At 45.7% G+C, this 16209-nt stretch overlaps 1 protein-coding gene across 1 annotated transcript in view; it reads right to left on the reverse strand.

The window, feature by feature from the left end:
- The window catches only part of EDNRB (endothelin receptor type B), a 110524-nt gene extending 94687 nt beyond the window's left edge, over positions 1 to 15837 (reverse strand). Inside the window, exons 1-2 of the mRNA XM_073580431.1 lie at positions 15697 to 15837; positions 14462 to 14993 (exon numbers count right to left, since the gene is read on the reverse strand). Of these exons, the coding sequence (XP_073436532.1) occupies positions 14462 to 14920 (459 nt within the window). The 5' untranslated portion in view covers positions 14921 to 14993; positions 15697 to 15837. The remainder of the gene's footprint in view (positions 1 to 14461; positions 14994 to 15696) is intronic.
- Positions 15838 to 16209: the final 372 nt, after the last annotated feature.

Consider the following 16209-nt stretch of genomic DNA (forward strand, 5'->3'; position numbering starts at 1 on the left):
CATCCTGCCACAAGAGAACCTAGAGATAATATTGACTGACAAACAAGCAATTATGGTAAACTGTTTGTTTGAGGCTTTCCCAGCACACAGCAGCGGTGCTGGTTCTCCCACGAGCCGTAGTGGGCACAGTGGAAGAGGTGTCCGTGGTGCACACAGCCGAAGTGGCGATAGAGACAGGGGTTTAATGACCATGTTGTGGAATGATTTCTCAAGTACCGCTCACACGACTGCTATTACTGCATCGATTAAAAGTGACAGGAGACAGCAGTTGTCAACTATGGTTACAAACTACTTCTCTTCCCATATCGATGTTCTCCCTCACAGGCCATTCCCCTTTGACTATTGGGCCTCTAAACTGGACGCCTGGCCTGAATTGGCACAATATGCCTTACAGGAGCTCGCTTGCCCTGCTGTTAGTGTGTTATCTGAAAGTCTTCAGTGCTGCTGGATCAATCCTGACAGAAAAAAGGACCCGTCTGTCGACCCAAAATGTTGATGATCTAACCTTCATTAAAATGAACCAGGCATGGGTTTCAAAGGATTTTGTCCCACCTTCCCCTGATGACACATAGTTTCGTGTTTCAATCGGACCCCGACTTTTCCCTATAGTCGGCTGATTTTGTTCAACCCGACTTTTAAGAAAGTTGGGTTTCATGAAACCCGACTCGACCCGAAAAAAGGCAAAGTCGCTCATCTCTAGTAAGGAGCTAAAGCTTAGAGTTCATAGAAGGAGCCCACGGAATCTTCAGGATTGTTTGTGTGGAAGAAAATCACACCTGACCATGCATGTGTTTAGTTTCTCCATACATGAGGCGTTTTCAAGTTGACATCACCAACAAAGGTTTTTATACAAAGTATTAAATAAATTTCAGTAAGTGTGTTCAATACTTTTCCCCTGTGTCATTTCTCAATTTTACACAAACTTAATTTATGGACATCTATGGCTTAATTTCGTGCTTGTATGGATTGGATGGGTTGCGGCTGACATCTGGTGAGAATTTCATGTCAATAGCACCTTGAGAAATATATTTACTTAGAAAATTGGTGACGTGTTCAGTACTTATTTCACAAACTGTAAGCAAATTTTATACCATACCTCTTGTAAGTACTCCAACTACCTATTTTACAAATAACTACTTGTCTTCTGCGCTTTGTACATTCCTCAAAAATTTGGATGAAGTGCTCACTCTCTCCTACACCCAAAATCAGGGCCGCCATCAGGGCATGACAGGCCTTACATGTGTATGGGGCCCGGTGATTAGGGGGGCCCGACCATGCTGGCAGCCCGATCCGCGCTGGGGCCCCCCTACATTTTATACAGGCTTCTGCAGCTTTATTTTAAATTCAGACTCAGCGCCTGCCGGGCCCCCCGGGCCCCTCGGGCAGGCCCCCCCACGCACCAAGGTCCAGCCAGCGCCGAAATCCCCCCCTGCACAATGGTCCAGCCACAGCTCCGCCCTCACCTGACGTCACACACTGCTCTGCTCCTCCACTTCCTCATTCAGTCAGTGTGCCACGTGGGACTAGGAGAGGGAGGGAGCCTCGCCGCTGGAGCACAGCCAGATAACAAGGTAAGAAGAATTTTTTTTTTTTTTTGAGAGCGGCTATCCAGGTGGCCTGGGGCAGAATGCTGGACGCTGGGGCAGAATGCTGGGGGCAGAATGCTGGACGCTGGGGGCAGAATGCTGGAGGCAGAATGCTGGATGCTGGGGGCATAATGCTGAATGCTAGGGGCAGAATGCTGGACGCTGGGGGCAGAATGCTGGGGGCAGAATGCTGGACATGGGGCAGGAATGCTGGGGGCAGAATGCTGGACGCTGGGGGCAGAATGCTGGATGCTGGGGGCAGAATGCTGGACGCTGGGGGCAGAATGCTGGACGTTGGGGGCAGAATGCTGGACGCTGGGGGCAGAATGCTGGGGGCAGAATGCTGGGGGCAGAATGCTGGGGGCAGAATGCTGGACGCTGGGGGCAGAATGCGGGGGGCAGAATGCTGGACATGGGGCAGGAATGCTGGGGGCAGAATGGACATGGGGCAGAATGCTGGACGCTGGGGCAGAATGCTGGGGGCAGAATGCTGGACGCTGGGGGCAGAATGCTGGGGGCAGAATGCTGGATGCTGGGGGCAGAATGCTGGGGGCAGAATGTTGGACGCTGGGGGCAGAATGCTGGGGGCAGAATGCTGGACGCTGGGGGCAGAATGCTGGGGGCAGAATGCTGGACGCTGGGGGCAGAATGCTGGACGCTAGGGGCAGAATGCTGGGAGCAGAATGCTGGACGCTGGGGGCAGAATGCTGGACATGGGGCAGAATGCTGGGGGCAGAATGCTGGACGCTGGGGGCAGAATGCTGGACGCTGGGGGCAGAATGCTGGACGCTGGGGGCAGAATGCTGGACGCTGGGGGCAGAATGCTGGGGGCAGAATGCTGGACGCTGGGGGCAGAATGCTGGGGGCAGAATGCTGGATGCTGGGGGCAGAATGCTGGAGGCAGAATGCGGGACGCTGGGGGCAGAATGCTGGACGCTAGGGGCAGAATGCTGGGAGCAGAATGCTGGACGCTGGGGGCAGAATGCTGGACATGGGGCAGAATGCTGGGGGCAGAATGCTGGACGCTGGGGGCAGAATGCTGGACGCTGGGGGCAGAATGCTGGACGCTGGGGGCAGAATGCTGGGGGCAGAATGTTGGACGCTGGGGGCAGAATGCTGGGGGCAGAATGCTGGACGCTGGGGGCAGAATGCTGGGGGCAGAATGCTGGACGCTGGGGGCAGAATGCTGGACGCTAGGGGCAGAATGCTGGGAGCAGAATGCTGGACGCTGGGGGCAGAATGCTGGACATGGGGCAGAATGCTGGGGGCAGAATGCTGGACGCTGGGGGCAGAATGCTGGACGCTGGGGGCAGAATGCTGGATGCTGGGGGCAGAATGCTGGACGCTGGGGGCAGAATGCTGGGGGCAGAATGCTGGACGCTGGGGGCAGAATGCTGGGGGCAGAATGCTGGACGCTGGGGGCAGAATGCTGGAGGCAGAATGCTGGACGCTGGGGGCAGAATGCTGGACGCTAGGGGCAGAATGCTGGGAGCAGAATGCTGGACGCTGGGGGCAGAATGCTGGACATGGGGCAGAATGCTGGGGTCAGAATGCTGGACGCTGGGGGCAGAATGCTGGACGCTGGGGGCAGAATGCTGGACGCTGGGTGCAGAATGCTGGACGCTGGGGGCAGAATGCTGGGGGCAGAATGCTGGACGCTGGGGGCAGAATGCTGGGGGCAGAATGCTGGACGCTGGGGGCAGAATCCTGGACGCTAGGGGCAGAATGCTGGGAGCAGAATGCTGGACGCTGGGGGCAGAATGCTGGACATGGGGCAGAATGCTGGGGGCAGAATGCTGGACGCTGGGGGCAGAATGCTGGACGCTGGGGGCAGAATGCTGGACGCTGGGGGCAGAATGCTGGGGGCAGAATGCTGGGGGCAGAATGCTGGACGCTGGGGGCAGAATGCTGGACGCTAGGGGCAGAATGCTGGGAGCAGAATGCTGGACGCTGGGGGCAGAATGCTGGACATGGGGCAGAATGCTGGGGGCAGAATGCTGGACGCTGGGGGCAGAATGCTGGACGCGGGGGCAGAATGCTGGACGCTGGGGTCAGAATGCTGGGTGCAGAATGCTGGACGCTGGGGGCAGAATGCTGGGGGCAGAATGCTGGACGCTGGGGGCAGAATGCTGGGGGCAGAATGTTGGACGCTGGGGGCAGAATGCTGGGGGCAGAATGCTGGACGCTGGGGCAGAATGCTGGACGCTAGGGGCAGAATGCTGGGAGCAGAATGCTGGACGCTGGGGGCAGAATGCTGGACATGGGGCAGAATGCTGGGGGCAGAATGGACATGGGGCAGAATGCTGGATGCTGGGGGCAGAATGCTGGACATGGGGCATAATGCTGGACACTGGGGGCAGAATGCTGGACGCTGGGGGCAGAATGCTGGATGCTGGGGGCAGAATGCTGGGGGCAGAATGCTGGACGCTGGGGGCAGAATGCTGGGGGCAGAATGCTGGACGCTGGGGGCAGAATGCTGGACGCTAGGGGCAGAATGCTGGGAGCAGAATGCTGGACGCTGGGGGCAGAATGCTGGACATGGGGCAGAATGCTGGGGGCAGAATGCTGGACGCTGGGGGCAGAATGCTGGACGCTGGGGGCAGAATGCTGGACGCTGGGGGCAGAATGCTGGGGGCAGAATGCTGGACGCTGGGGCAGAATGCTGGGGGCAGAATGCTGGACGCTGGGGGCAGAATGCTGGGGGCAGAATGTTGGACGCTGGGGGCAGAATGCTGGGGGCAGAATGCTGGATGCTGGGGCAGAATGCTGGACGCTAGGGGCAGAATGCTGGGAGCAGAATGCTGGACGCTGGGGGCAGAATGCTGGACATGGGGCAGAATGCTGGGGGCAGAATGGACATGGGGCAGAATGCTGGACGCTGGGGGCAGAATGCTGGACATGGGGCATAATGCTGGACACTGGGGGCAGAATGGACATGGGGCAGAATGCTGGACGCTGGGGGCAGAATGCTGGACATGGGGCATAATGCTGGACACTGGGGGCAGAATGGACATGGGGCAGAATGCTGGACGCTGGGGACAGAATGCTGGACGCTGGTGGCAGAATGCTGGATATGAGGGCAGACTGTGAGACGGGGAAGAATGCTGGACATGGGGCAGAAGAATGCTGGACGCTGGGGCAGAATTCTGGACATGGGGCAGAATGCTCGAAACTGGGGCAGAATGCTGGAGACTGAGGCAGAATGCTGGACGCCCGGGGGCAGAATGCTGGACATGGGGGGGGCTGTGAGCTGGGGCAGAATGTTGGACGCTGCGGGCAGAATGGTGGACGCTGGGGGTAGAATGCAAGACACTGGGGCAGAATGCTGGACATGGGGGCAGAATGTGACAGTGAGACACAGGAGGGGGCAGAATGTGACAGTGAGACACAGGAGGGGGCAGAATGTGACAGTGAGACACAGGAGGGGGCAGAATGTGACAGTGAGACACAGGAGGTGGCAGAATGTGACAGTGAGACACAGGAGGGGGCAGAATGTGACAGTGAGACACAGGAGGGGGCAGAATGTGACAGTGAGACACAGGAGGGGGCAGAATGTGACAGTGAGACACAGGAGGGGGCAGAATGTGACAGGGAGACACAGGAGGGGGCAGAATGTGACAGTGAGACACAGGAGGGGGCAGAATGTGACAGTGAGACACAGGAGGGGGCAGAATGTGAGACACCGGGCATGATTGGAGATAGATGGAGCAGGGTCATGGGGCAGGATGGATACGATTTAGACAGATTGGTCAGGAGGGAGATCATATGGGGCAGAATGGATACTGATGAGGGTGGGATGGGAGAACATATGGCTGAAGCCAAAAATGAGACACACGGGAGTCAGGATGGGGGATATTATTACCATAGGGGCTAATTAAGGGATATTATTACTGCAGTGATGTATTTTATTTTCTTGAGGATACTGTTGTAAATGGGGGGGCGGTCCTGTTACTGTGTAGAGTGATACTATGTCGCCTTTTTTTCTTCATGTGGTGTAATGTAGAAGTTGGGAAAAAATAAGTAATGTGTTCTGCAAGCGGAGCTCTAGATAACTGTGTTATTTCCTGCAGAGACAAGTCCTGGCTGGAAGACGTGATGGCGATCTGTGCTGGATGAAAGATGAAAAACAAAGATGAAGGACTTCACCTAGAGACATCACTGGTGAATTAGTGTGTTACCTGTACACTGACACTATGTACAGAGGTCCTGTGTATAATGTCACCGGTGATCACTGTGTTACCTGTACATTATATACAGAGCTCCTATGTATAATGTCATTGATCACTATATTACCTGTACACAGACACTGCATACTAAGTACAGATCTTGTGTGTATAATGTCTCTTATGGTCATAGTATTATGTTTTTTTAATTAATGTCAGTATTGTAGTATTCAGTCTCCATGTGGTGGTAATATGTGGTCTGGGCGTGGTGCAGTGGTATTTGTCCCTTGTATATTCTATTATTTGGTCACTTTGTGGTGGTAATTTGCGGTCTGTTCATGGTGCGGTGGTATTTGTTCGTTGTATGTGATATTATTCGGTCACTATGGTAGTAATATGTGGTCTGGTCATGGTATGGCGGTATTTGTTCCTTGTATGTCTTATTATAGGTCACTATGTGGTGGTAATATGTGGTCTGGACATGGTGCGGTGGTATTTGTTCCTTGTATGTGATATTATTGGTCATTTTAAAAAATTGAAAAATAAATAAAAATATACCTAAATTGTATTGCATATTTTAACAAATATTTAATAGGTTACAGTAGAGTAGGGCCTGGCCAAAAGTGTCTACCCTGTTATGGTGGCGACTTAAAACAATCTTTTGGCCAAAGCAAAAGCTGCTGGCTATATGTGTGACCTGGTAATGGGAACTGTTAATGTGTGATAGGTGAGAAGTGGAGTTTATCCAACAGAGAGCGGTGGGACTGTGGACAGTTCGAGTGGTGGAGGCGGGGCTGGATGGAGCCTGGGCGGAGTCTAAAGGGGGCCCCGAAAATTTTGCCAGTATGGGGCCCCGAAATTCCTAGTGGCAGCCCTGCCCAAAATGCAGACATCTTTTCTGCATTAAACATTTTATAAAGAAAAGAAGTAATCTAGCAACACTGCTACAAATGTATTTCATATTTCTAATATCTACTCTACATATCAAAATAGTTTCATATACTTTAGAGCCATAGATTGTAAGCTTGTGAGCAGGGCCCTCATTCTTCTTGGTATTTGTTATAATCTATGTGATTATTGTTATGCTGTAATGTCTATTGTCTGTACAAATCCCCTCTGAAATGTAAAGTGCTGCGGAATATGTCGGCGCTATAGAAATAAAATTTATTATTATTATTATTAGAGCCAGATTTCATTATTGAATTTGCATCTTTTTTTTTATTTTTTTTTTAGGGTTTTTCACAAGTTTTTCATTTGCTCCTAATTCTTTCATTAGTGACAATTTTAACATCTATTTTTTATGTATCTGACTGTTTTGTTTATTTGATATTGAGTGTGGAGTTTAGGGTTTCCACATGTTTTCACCTCATTTACCATTTGCGACTTTTTGAAAAGTTTGATGGCAAATACACTCCAGTCCCTCCCTGGTGCATTTTAATGAATGCAATGTATCAGCCGTCTTGCAAAACAAAACTTTTTGGACTAAAAAGTTTTAAAAAAGGTTAAAGACAAAAATAAAGACCATTATTTTGACTTTTGACTCAAAATGTGTGAATCATGGGTATCATTTTGAAGAATTTGTCTCAAATGACAGCAACGTATATCTCAAGAAAAAGAATTAATTAAAAAATGCATATAATAAATCAGGCATACTTTAAGTAATGGTACACGGAGTGTAGCAAGACAACAGTGCTCATATGGTCACTTTATTATTTTGTTATATTGACATATTTTAATATTTTTTTAGCATTAACTTCTGTACACATGCATGATGATGGTAAACTATTACCTATATACCTATGCATCTATCTGGCAATCTATTAATTTCAATATTTTTATTTATCAGTCTTAATTATATTTACGGTAGATATTTTATATTAGTGTCTTTATCTGAAATGAAACAAAAAGAAAAGACAATGCCCACAAAGTATTTTGTATGCTTTTCTGAATATTCACTTTTTATATATTTTTGTAGTTTACTTAAGCAGTAAGATTTCAATCCATTTTAATAAAACGGTAAAGAAAAAAAATCACTATTGAATTGTATCAAGTTATAAAAACTCTCATTAAATTCCTCAGATTTCATTTTGTCCTTTAAATTCCATTTATGACAACAATGATTACCTTCAGAAAGACATTGCAAGAACAGTCTAAAAACAGACTATAAAAAAACTACATTACATTATCCATTATATACTGTATATATTTTCACTAATTAATTATTATTATTACTAGATAATTTTGCAATAATTGACTAGAGCAAACACAAACAATCCGCGTGTAAAAAATAAAGTATGCAAATATTGAACTTCTTAGTGAAACACTTGACGGATCATGACACTTTTTACATGAGCGCTTCATGCATAGTTAATGCTCGTTATGCTCTTATGTAATGCTTGATCCATGTTAGCATTGTACAGGACTTGCCTAGCATTACAAATTGCTTTCTCTTTGATTTAACCTCGGTGTCAGGCTTGGGATATTTACAGTACTTGCCACCCTTCTCCTTCCGCTTATGTAATAGCACATTGCTCAACATTTCTTCAAAAGTTTATAATTGCTTTGCTGAATAAATGGCTGGCTAAGGGAGTTTACACCTAACCTAACAAGCAGAAAGGGTTGAAATACTATTTGTCAGTAAATCTATGCATTCATTACATAAAGGAATTATAGCAGATTTATAGCAACACAGCATACAGGAAAGACTGACAGAGCAAGGGGAGAGCAGGGGTGTTAGCAGAGTGTAGAATGTGATCCAGGGGTACGAAGAGGACCAACAAGCTCCTCAACTCTGACCAGGAAGGGCATTTCGATTCAGGGCTGGTGCAGAGAACTCAATATTATTTCTGCGAGAAAAAATAAATTTCTGTGACCTTCTAGTTAAATATCTGTTAAAATAAAGGCAATACACAAAATACAATAGTCACATAAGTCTGCTGCTTTATTATACACAAAACCAATATAAGACCGAAAAATAAATGGGGATACTTCCAATTATAATATAATACCCAAAAGAGGGCAGAAAACAAATCCAGATAATAAAATTAATACATCTTTATTCAATTTATATTAAAATACCAATAAAGTAAAAAAAAATGGAAATAGATGCAGAGTGATGCCTGGGTACATTGTCTGGCCATTTCCCATCTCATTCAGGTATGGTGCCTTTACTTGGTTATGGAGTTGCTATAATCATGCCTTAGAACTTTCAAGCTGCCATCTACTTCTCATAACTTACTTGTATTTTCACTTATACCCCTTGTGATGCAGTGACCCCTGTGACAGCTAGGGGGCGCTGTATGGGCTTCCCTGTACATGCATGCAGGCGTTCCCTTTATTCTGATGGGGAAATGGTGAGTGGCAGGGTTGTAAATGGCCGATATTTATCACAGGGGTGGGTGCCCAGTGATGGAAGCCGGAACGTGTGTTAATCAGCAGATATATTGCTGATGGTTTTGTTTTAGATTGGGGAGACTTCCAGGTGACTTGGTGAGATGGGTGGGACCAGTCACCTACAAACCCACCCAGGGACATGTGTCTGAACGCCCAAAGTAAAGCCTGTGTATGTATGGCTGGGTGTGTAAAAGGACCTGTAGTGAGGTCATGACCATGTGATCTATACCTCACCTGTGGGTGTGGTTATGTACCATATAATATGCCTGAGATCTGGTCACATGTGGGATAGTGAAAGGACCTGATTGGTTTGTGTGTAATGTCCTGGAAGGCCTAGGTGTTGGAAAGTGTGCTACCTTCTTGAAGAGCACATGGTAGGCTTTGGACCTGGAGAGGTCGGTGTGCTAGGAGATCCTGGGAGTAGGATCGTATCCTTAATAGCACCCGGTGAGGCCTGTGTATTGGGAGATCCTGGTAGTAGGATCGGATCCCTGAAGAGCACATGCTGAGGCCCTGGACCTGGTGAGGCCGGTGTGTTGGGAGATCCTGAGAGTAGGATCAGATTCCTGAATATCACCTGGTGAGGCCTGTGTGTTGGACGGTCCCAGGAGGGGACAGGAATCCTGAATAGCACCCAGAGTGGCCATGTGTTTGCAGTGTCTGTGACGGCCTGCGTTGGGAGAGCAACTGATGTTCTGCAGGTCTGGACTACCTGGAGTGCCCTGGTCACAAGGACGGTGATCCCAGCAAGGCAGCTTCCCCGAGAGAGAGGACTAACAAAGAGTCGGCAACTGGAGCAGGAGCTCCTGAGAGGTAACCCCGGACCTGGGGAAATAACTGTTGGTGCTTGTGATGTTCTGTGGAGGTTACTGAACTGTTCGGTGTGCGGTTTCCCATGGCAACTGGATGAAGTGAGAAGTCTGGCGTGTGTAGAGTCTGCTATATAATGTTGTGTATTGTGAAGTACTGTGGACTATGAGTTAGGACTGTGATGTACAACATGACCTACGGTGCGGTTTATGCTGTATAAAATAAACCGTATGGACTGTTTTATGTGAAAAACCCGTGTCTGACCATATCAATATCGCAGCCAAGTGAGTGTCCCCTGTTATGTATGGGTCACCGAGGAGATAAAAGCAAAACAAGCTAAGTCACAGAAAACCAGAGAGGTTGGTAACTATGCCGATTGCAGATCCCTGATCCTACCACAGAACTAGCAGCAGCCGCGGAGCGTACCTACGATGTTCCTAAACGCTATATCACAGCCGGAGAACTAAATAAGCTTGAAGCATGAAAAGGGGAAAACTAACTGCCCCAGAGCAGACCCCAAAGGAAGAGATAGCCCCCACACATGTATTGATGGTGAAACAAGATGAAGGCACAAACACAGGCAGGAAAATAGGCTGAGCAAACGATGGGGCCCAAACTAACTAGAAAGGAAAGGAAAGACACTGTCTGCAACCTGCAAAAAACCCTACAAAAATAATGTCCAACACTTCTGATAGCAAAATTAACCCTGAAGTCACTAGACTTCTCCCACTATATCAGCACTCTGAAATATTCTGAGACAGAGCAAAAACAGACCAAACTAGTAAGGGACAAAAAGCAAATTGGCAAAATACTGATAAATAAGAGTGGAAATTCAGCACAGGCCCCGTGGCTGACCACACAAAAAACTGAATAGACCAACAAAATCAAGTGTGAACATTAGCAGAAAAACTTAGCTTTAGATGACTGGAACAGAGCTGAAAACCAAGAGCTGACAAGCCAGAAGGAATCACCAGCAACTGAATAGGGCGTCGGCTGTCTTAAATCCAATCTGAGACTCCTGAGGTCCAATCGTCATCCTCATTCTCAGGTGGCAGATCTGCACCGATCAAATCAGCCTCACTACCTCCTGTTACCACCAGAGGGAGTCTGGAAGGAGAACTCACAACTGGTGAACCAGAGAATGAACTCACAACAGTCCCCCAAAACAAACAGGAGGTGCTGCCTTACACCCAATAGCATATACAGTATGCTCTGTTTTACTTTCATATGCTTCATGGACACTAGCACTTTCATTTCTGAATATATATGCTCCACCACCTACCTCATATATTTTTGCTTGCATGTGCATATTTTTTTCCCATACTTTAGTTGTTTAGCTGTCAAGTGTCTTATATACAGGGTGGGCCATTTATATGGATACACCTGGGTGAGCTGACTTCAAAATGGCCACCATGGTCATCATCCATCTTGAAACGTTTCCCCCTCCCATACACTAATGTGCCACAATCAATAAGTTGATATCACCAACCATTCCCATGTAATTTAGGTGTATCCATGTAAATGGCCCACCCAGGTATAACCTTATAAATGGCCCACCCTGTATAATCACTGCATTTTATTATCTACTTGTTGAAGAGCCCGGCGTTGCATGGGCATAGTAACTAACTGCTGTCCCGCTCTCTCCCTCTGCAGCCCCGCTCTCCACTCGCCATCCCGCTCTCACCCTCCAAAGCCCAGCTCTCCACCTGCCATCCCGCATTCTCCCTCAGCAGTCCCTCTCTCCATGCACTGTCATGCTCTCTCCCTCCGCAGCCCCTGTCTCCTACTGGCCATCCGGCTCTCTCCTTCAGCAGCCCTGCTTTCGCTTTGCAGCCCTGCTGTCTGCCTCCACAGCCCAGCGCTCCATCCACCATCACGCTGTCTCCTTCCACAGCCCCATTCTCCAATCGCCATCCCACCTTCTCCCTCCTCAGCCCTGCTCTCTCCCTCAGCAGCCCCTGTCTCCATTGGCTGTCCTGCTCTCTCCCTCCGCAGCCCCGCTCTCCACTGGCCGTCCCACTCTCCCTCCGCAGCCCTGCTTTCCACTCGCTGCCCCGCTCTCCACTTGCCATCCCGCTCTCTCCCTTTGCAGCCCCTGTTTCCTGTTTCCATTGGCTGTCCCACTCTCTCCCTCAGCAGCCCAGCTCTCCACCCGCATCCCACTCTCTCACTTAACAGCCCCGCTCTCCACTCGCCATCATGCTCTCTCTTTCCACATGCCCGCTCTCCACTTGCTGTCCCACGATACCCTCTGCAGTGCTGCTCTCCATGCACTGTCTCGTTCTATCCCTCCATGGCCCTGCCCTCCATCTGTGTCTTGATCTCCCTCCACAACTCTGCTCTCTCCCTCCACAGCCCCGCTGTCTCCCTCCACAGCCCCGCTCTCTCCCTCCACAGCCCTGCTGTACTGCTCCACAGCCTCACTCTCCACATGCTGTCCCACTCTATCCCTCTGCAGCGCGGCCCTGCTTTCCACCCGCGTCCCGCATTTCCCTCTGCAACCCTGCTCTCCACCCACCAGTGGGCAGGGCTATGTGAAGTGGGCATAGCTTGATACACACACACACATGCATACATACAATCAGCTTTATACAGTATATATAGATTATATATCTGGATATTTAGGCCTTACATTTGTGTAATTGCCCTTCATATTGATTTGTGTTCCTTTTTATTACTTGTATATGCGCTTTTTATGGTGCCTTAGGCTGCTATCCTCTATATTGATTTATTTGCTCACTTGATGGTTTTATTGCTTTATAGGGACAATTACATGTAATTCATTTTGTAGGTTCTTCATATTTTATGTTAGATCACTATCCATAAGATATGTATTTATGATGACTGTTCTTGCCCAGGCATCACTTTTCATCTATTTCCCATTTTTAACTTTATTGGCTTTTTAATACAAATTGAATAAAGATTTATTAATTTTGTTATCTGGATTTGTTTACTTTCCTCTTTTTGGTATTTTTTTTGCTTTTTTTAGACACTCTACAGTATTCTGCCTTGTATGAAAAGTCAAAAATACACTCAATATTTGTTATAATAGTTATGATAGAAAAAAATTTACCGAAAACTTGCAAGTAAATGACTCCTTTTAGATCCACCCATTGTTTCTATTTAAGAAATAAATGGATAAGAAACAATTATGAAAACAGCAGCTCAGATTCTACCTTTGGTATCAGAAACTGGCTTTAATTGAGCCAGAACTGTGGCCGTATATGATACGCAACATTTGTCAAAGGTTTTGGACACGTTTAGCTTCTCACCAGGTAAATGGCATGGCTTAGTTGAAAAGTGGGTGCGGCTCATACCAAATTGAGCCAAAATTTTGCTGCAAAAATTTGATACAAAATTTGACAAAATTATTTAAGAATTGCATAATTTATCATCCTGCAATAAATTTGGCACATCTAGTCTAGTTTTAAAGCATCACTTCGGTGGTATTTTTTATTGCACTACTGGAGTGTTGCTTTAAACATAATTACCCCGCCCCCTGTCTCATACTCACCTGCCACCACTTTCATCACTTTCCAGCGTCGCTCCTGTCGGTCTCTGGCGAAAAGTGACCTGCCCGCAGCTCCAGTGTTTCGTGGGGCTAGCTGGAAGTCACTTTTCTTTACAAGTCAATGAGAACCTCATTCAGGCATGTCACGTAGTTTCTGACGTCTGGCCACTCAGAAGCTGCACTCATATGGTGGCGTCACGGGACCAGACCGGCGCTGAAAAATCGTTGAAGATGCTGGAGAGCGAGTATATGACTGGGGGCAAGGGGTTTACATTTAAAGCCACCACTCCAGTGCTGGAAGAATAAATGCTGGAGTGGTACTTTAAGTTGTTTAATTAGCATTGATAAATCGATCTCAAATACCAAGTACTCAAGGGAATCAGATTGATACAGTCTAAAGATAAACCTAAAACACAGTGTTAGTCCAGGCATATTTCAGGGTGTGCAATAGCAGAGAAATCTACTCAGGCTTGTTTTAGTGGCCAATTGCATGCAGCAACAGAGCAACTGGAAATTAATATCTTCAACTTCACTTGCATAGATTGAATGGGCTTTACTGTTGTTGTCAGTATAGCTTTAAATTGAAGCTGCATATTGATAAGGAACTCAAAGTTGTAATAATCTTTCTTTCCATTACTTACCATATTTAATATCTTTGCTGTCAGAGGAAAATATATCCCATACAGACTTAGTTAACTATCACTTAAAAAGTGGAAATGTCTGTGTTCACTCTAGGAAGTAATAATATAATCATAATTTTTATTATTGACCAGATTAGATACAATCATATCCACCTCTTATGTGAGAGCAGGGATAGGTTTCTACCTATTTTCAGCCCCTTTATGTAAATAAAAATAAGTTTCCATTCAATGAGAGCAAAGATCATGAACATTTTTCTGATTTATTCACAAAAAATAGAATAATAAAATATAAAATAAAAATGTAAGTCTTAATTTGAACAATTTAATGAAATGGTGCCAAAGCAACCTTGTTCTTACCTTATACGTGTTGATTGGTATATCAATTATGATATGAAGCAGATCTCCTAGGGCTAGGCTGGCAATTAGCAAGTTGGTGTTATTTTTCATGCTCTTGTTTTTAAAGATTATCCTCAACAGGGTTGAGTTTCCAATAATTCCGACTATGAATATCAGGCATGACACCACTGTGTTAATGTATTTGAAAGTGTCCTGAATTTCGAGGTTTTGTCCACACACTGGATACGTCCTACTCTTTCTTGAGTGATAACTTTTATTCACTGTCATGTTGGGGTTTGATAGATGAGGAGCATCTGAGGTCTTGATTTCATTTGACTTTATTGTTGTGTACACACTTTGTAGCAATGGTAGCTCTTCATAAGGTAAGGTTTGAAGGGGAGTAATATGTTCTTCACCAAAGACTACTACTGTAGAGAACAACACTATGGCCAGTCTTACACAGTGCCACAAAATCTCCATCGTTTGGGTGGATTGCAAAATTTTGCGTTACAACACCACTAAATGAAATTATCAACATATATCCACGTAACACCTATACAAAAGGACAAAACATTACTGCTTGTGCTTAATTTGGCAAAATAAAAACTTCTATAGTGCTGATATCTACCAAATGATTTGTATCATGTGTATCACATTCTATTATCCTAAGAAATACAGAGTACATTTACAAAACATGTATTATTATTTTTTTAATTCAATATATACTGCAAATATGGTTAAGCTAAGCTTGTCTTTTATTTTTTATGGGGATTGATTTTATTGTAAATCACTTGTAAAACATAGCAGAGCTGAAGTCCTACATACACCCAAATATCTTAATTTCAGATCTCACATAATCAACTCAGCTACAAATGTAAATAAAAAAATAAAAAAATAAATATATATATATATATATATATATATTACATACATAGATAGATACATGAATATAGATATTCTTTTTAACTAGCATAAAGAATAGAATAAGTAGATACCCTTCTAAATAATGATAATATGATTGTTATATTGTATATGTAAAATTATATTTGTAATATATGTGTTATATATTGTATATGTAAACATTATATTATATATGTGTTATTTATTATAAATATAAAAGTAATGTATGCATAAGATATATACAGTATGTAAAATTATGTGAAATGTATCTTATCTTCTAAAGAATACCAAATGTAGCAAATAAGCCAGACATTAATAATTTAAAGGTGAGAAATTAGAATAAAATGGTAATTTACCTTATGATATTACAGTGCAGAGTGAAGATGTGGCGAGGTAATGAGTCTTCTGCTGCTAGTGAGATGTCCTGGGGACTTACATCAGGCTGAGGATCTTCTGACGTGACTCAGTGGACATGGATGCAATGAACATTTCAGACCTTATTCCTGGTATGTGTGTGTCTGAAAACCACTAGTCAAATACTTGTACATCAGTCACTGACAGACCCCGCCTGCTCCCTCCTACAGCAACCTATCCCTAGACCACTCTTGTCCTGTAGTCTGGACAGCATCATTGAAACAGACCTGAGATCAATCCTGGACTGCAGTCACAGACATGTTTTGTTTGGGAACTAGATAGATTAAGCGTGATGTCGATCATGGGATCAGTCACTTAGCATATATTCATTTTATAGGCTCTAAATAAATGCATTTGTGTATTTCTTAAATGAAATTGAATATTAGCAATTATGTCACTTTGCATGACCTAATCATGAATGTGACATCACTTAATTATGTCTATGGCAGATCCAC

The sequence above is a fragment of the Dendrobates tinctorius genome, unplaced genomic scaffold, assembly GCF_039654945.1.
Source record: "Dendrobates tinctorius isolate UK_male_01 unplaced genomic scaffold, ASM3965494v1 ptg000064l, whole genome shotgun sequence".
NCBI lineage: Eukaryota > Metazoa > Chordata > Amphibia > Anura > Dendrobatidae > Dendrobates > Dendrobates tinctorius.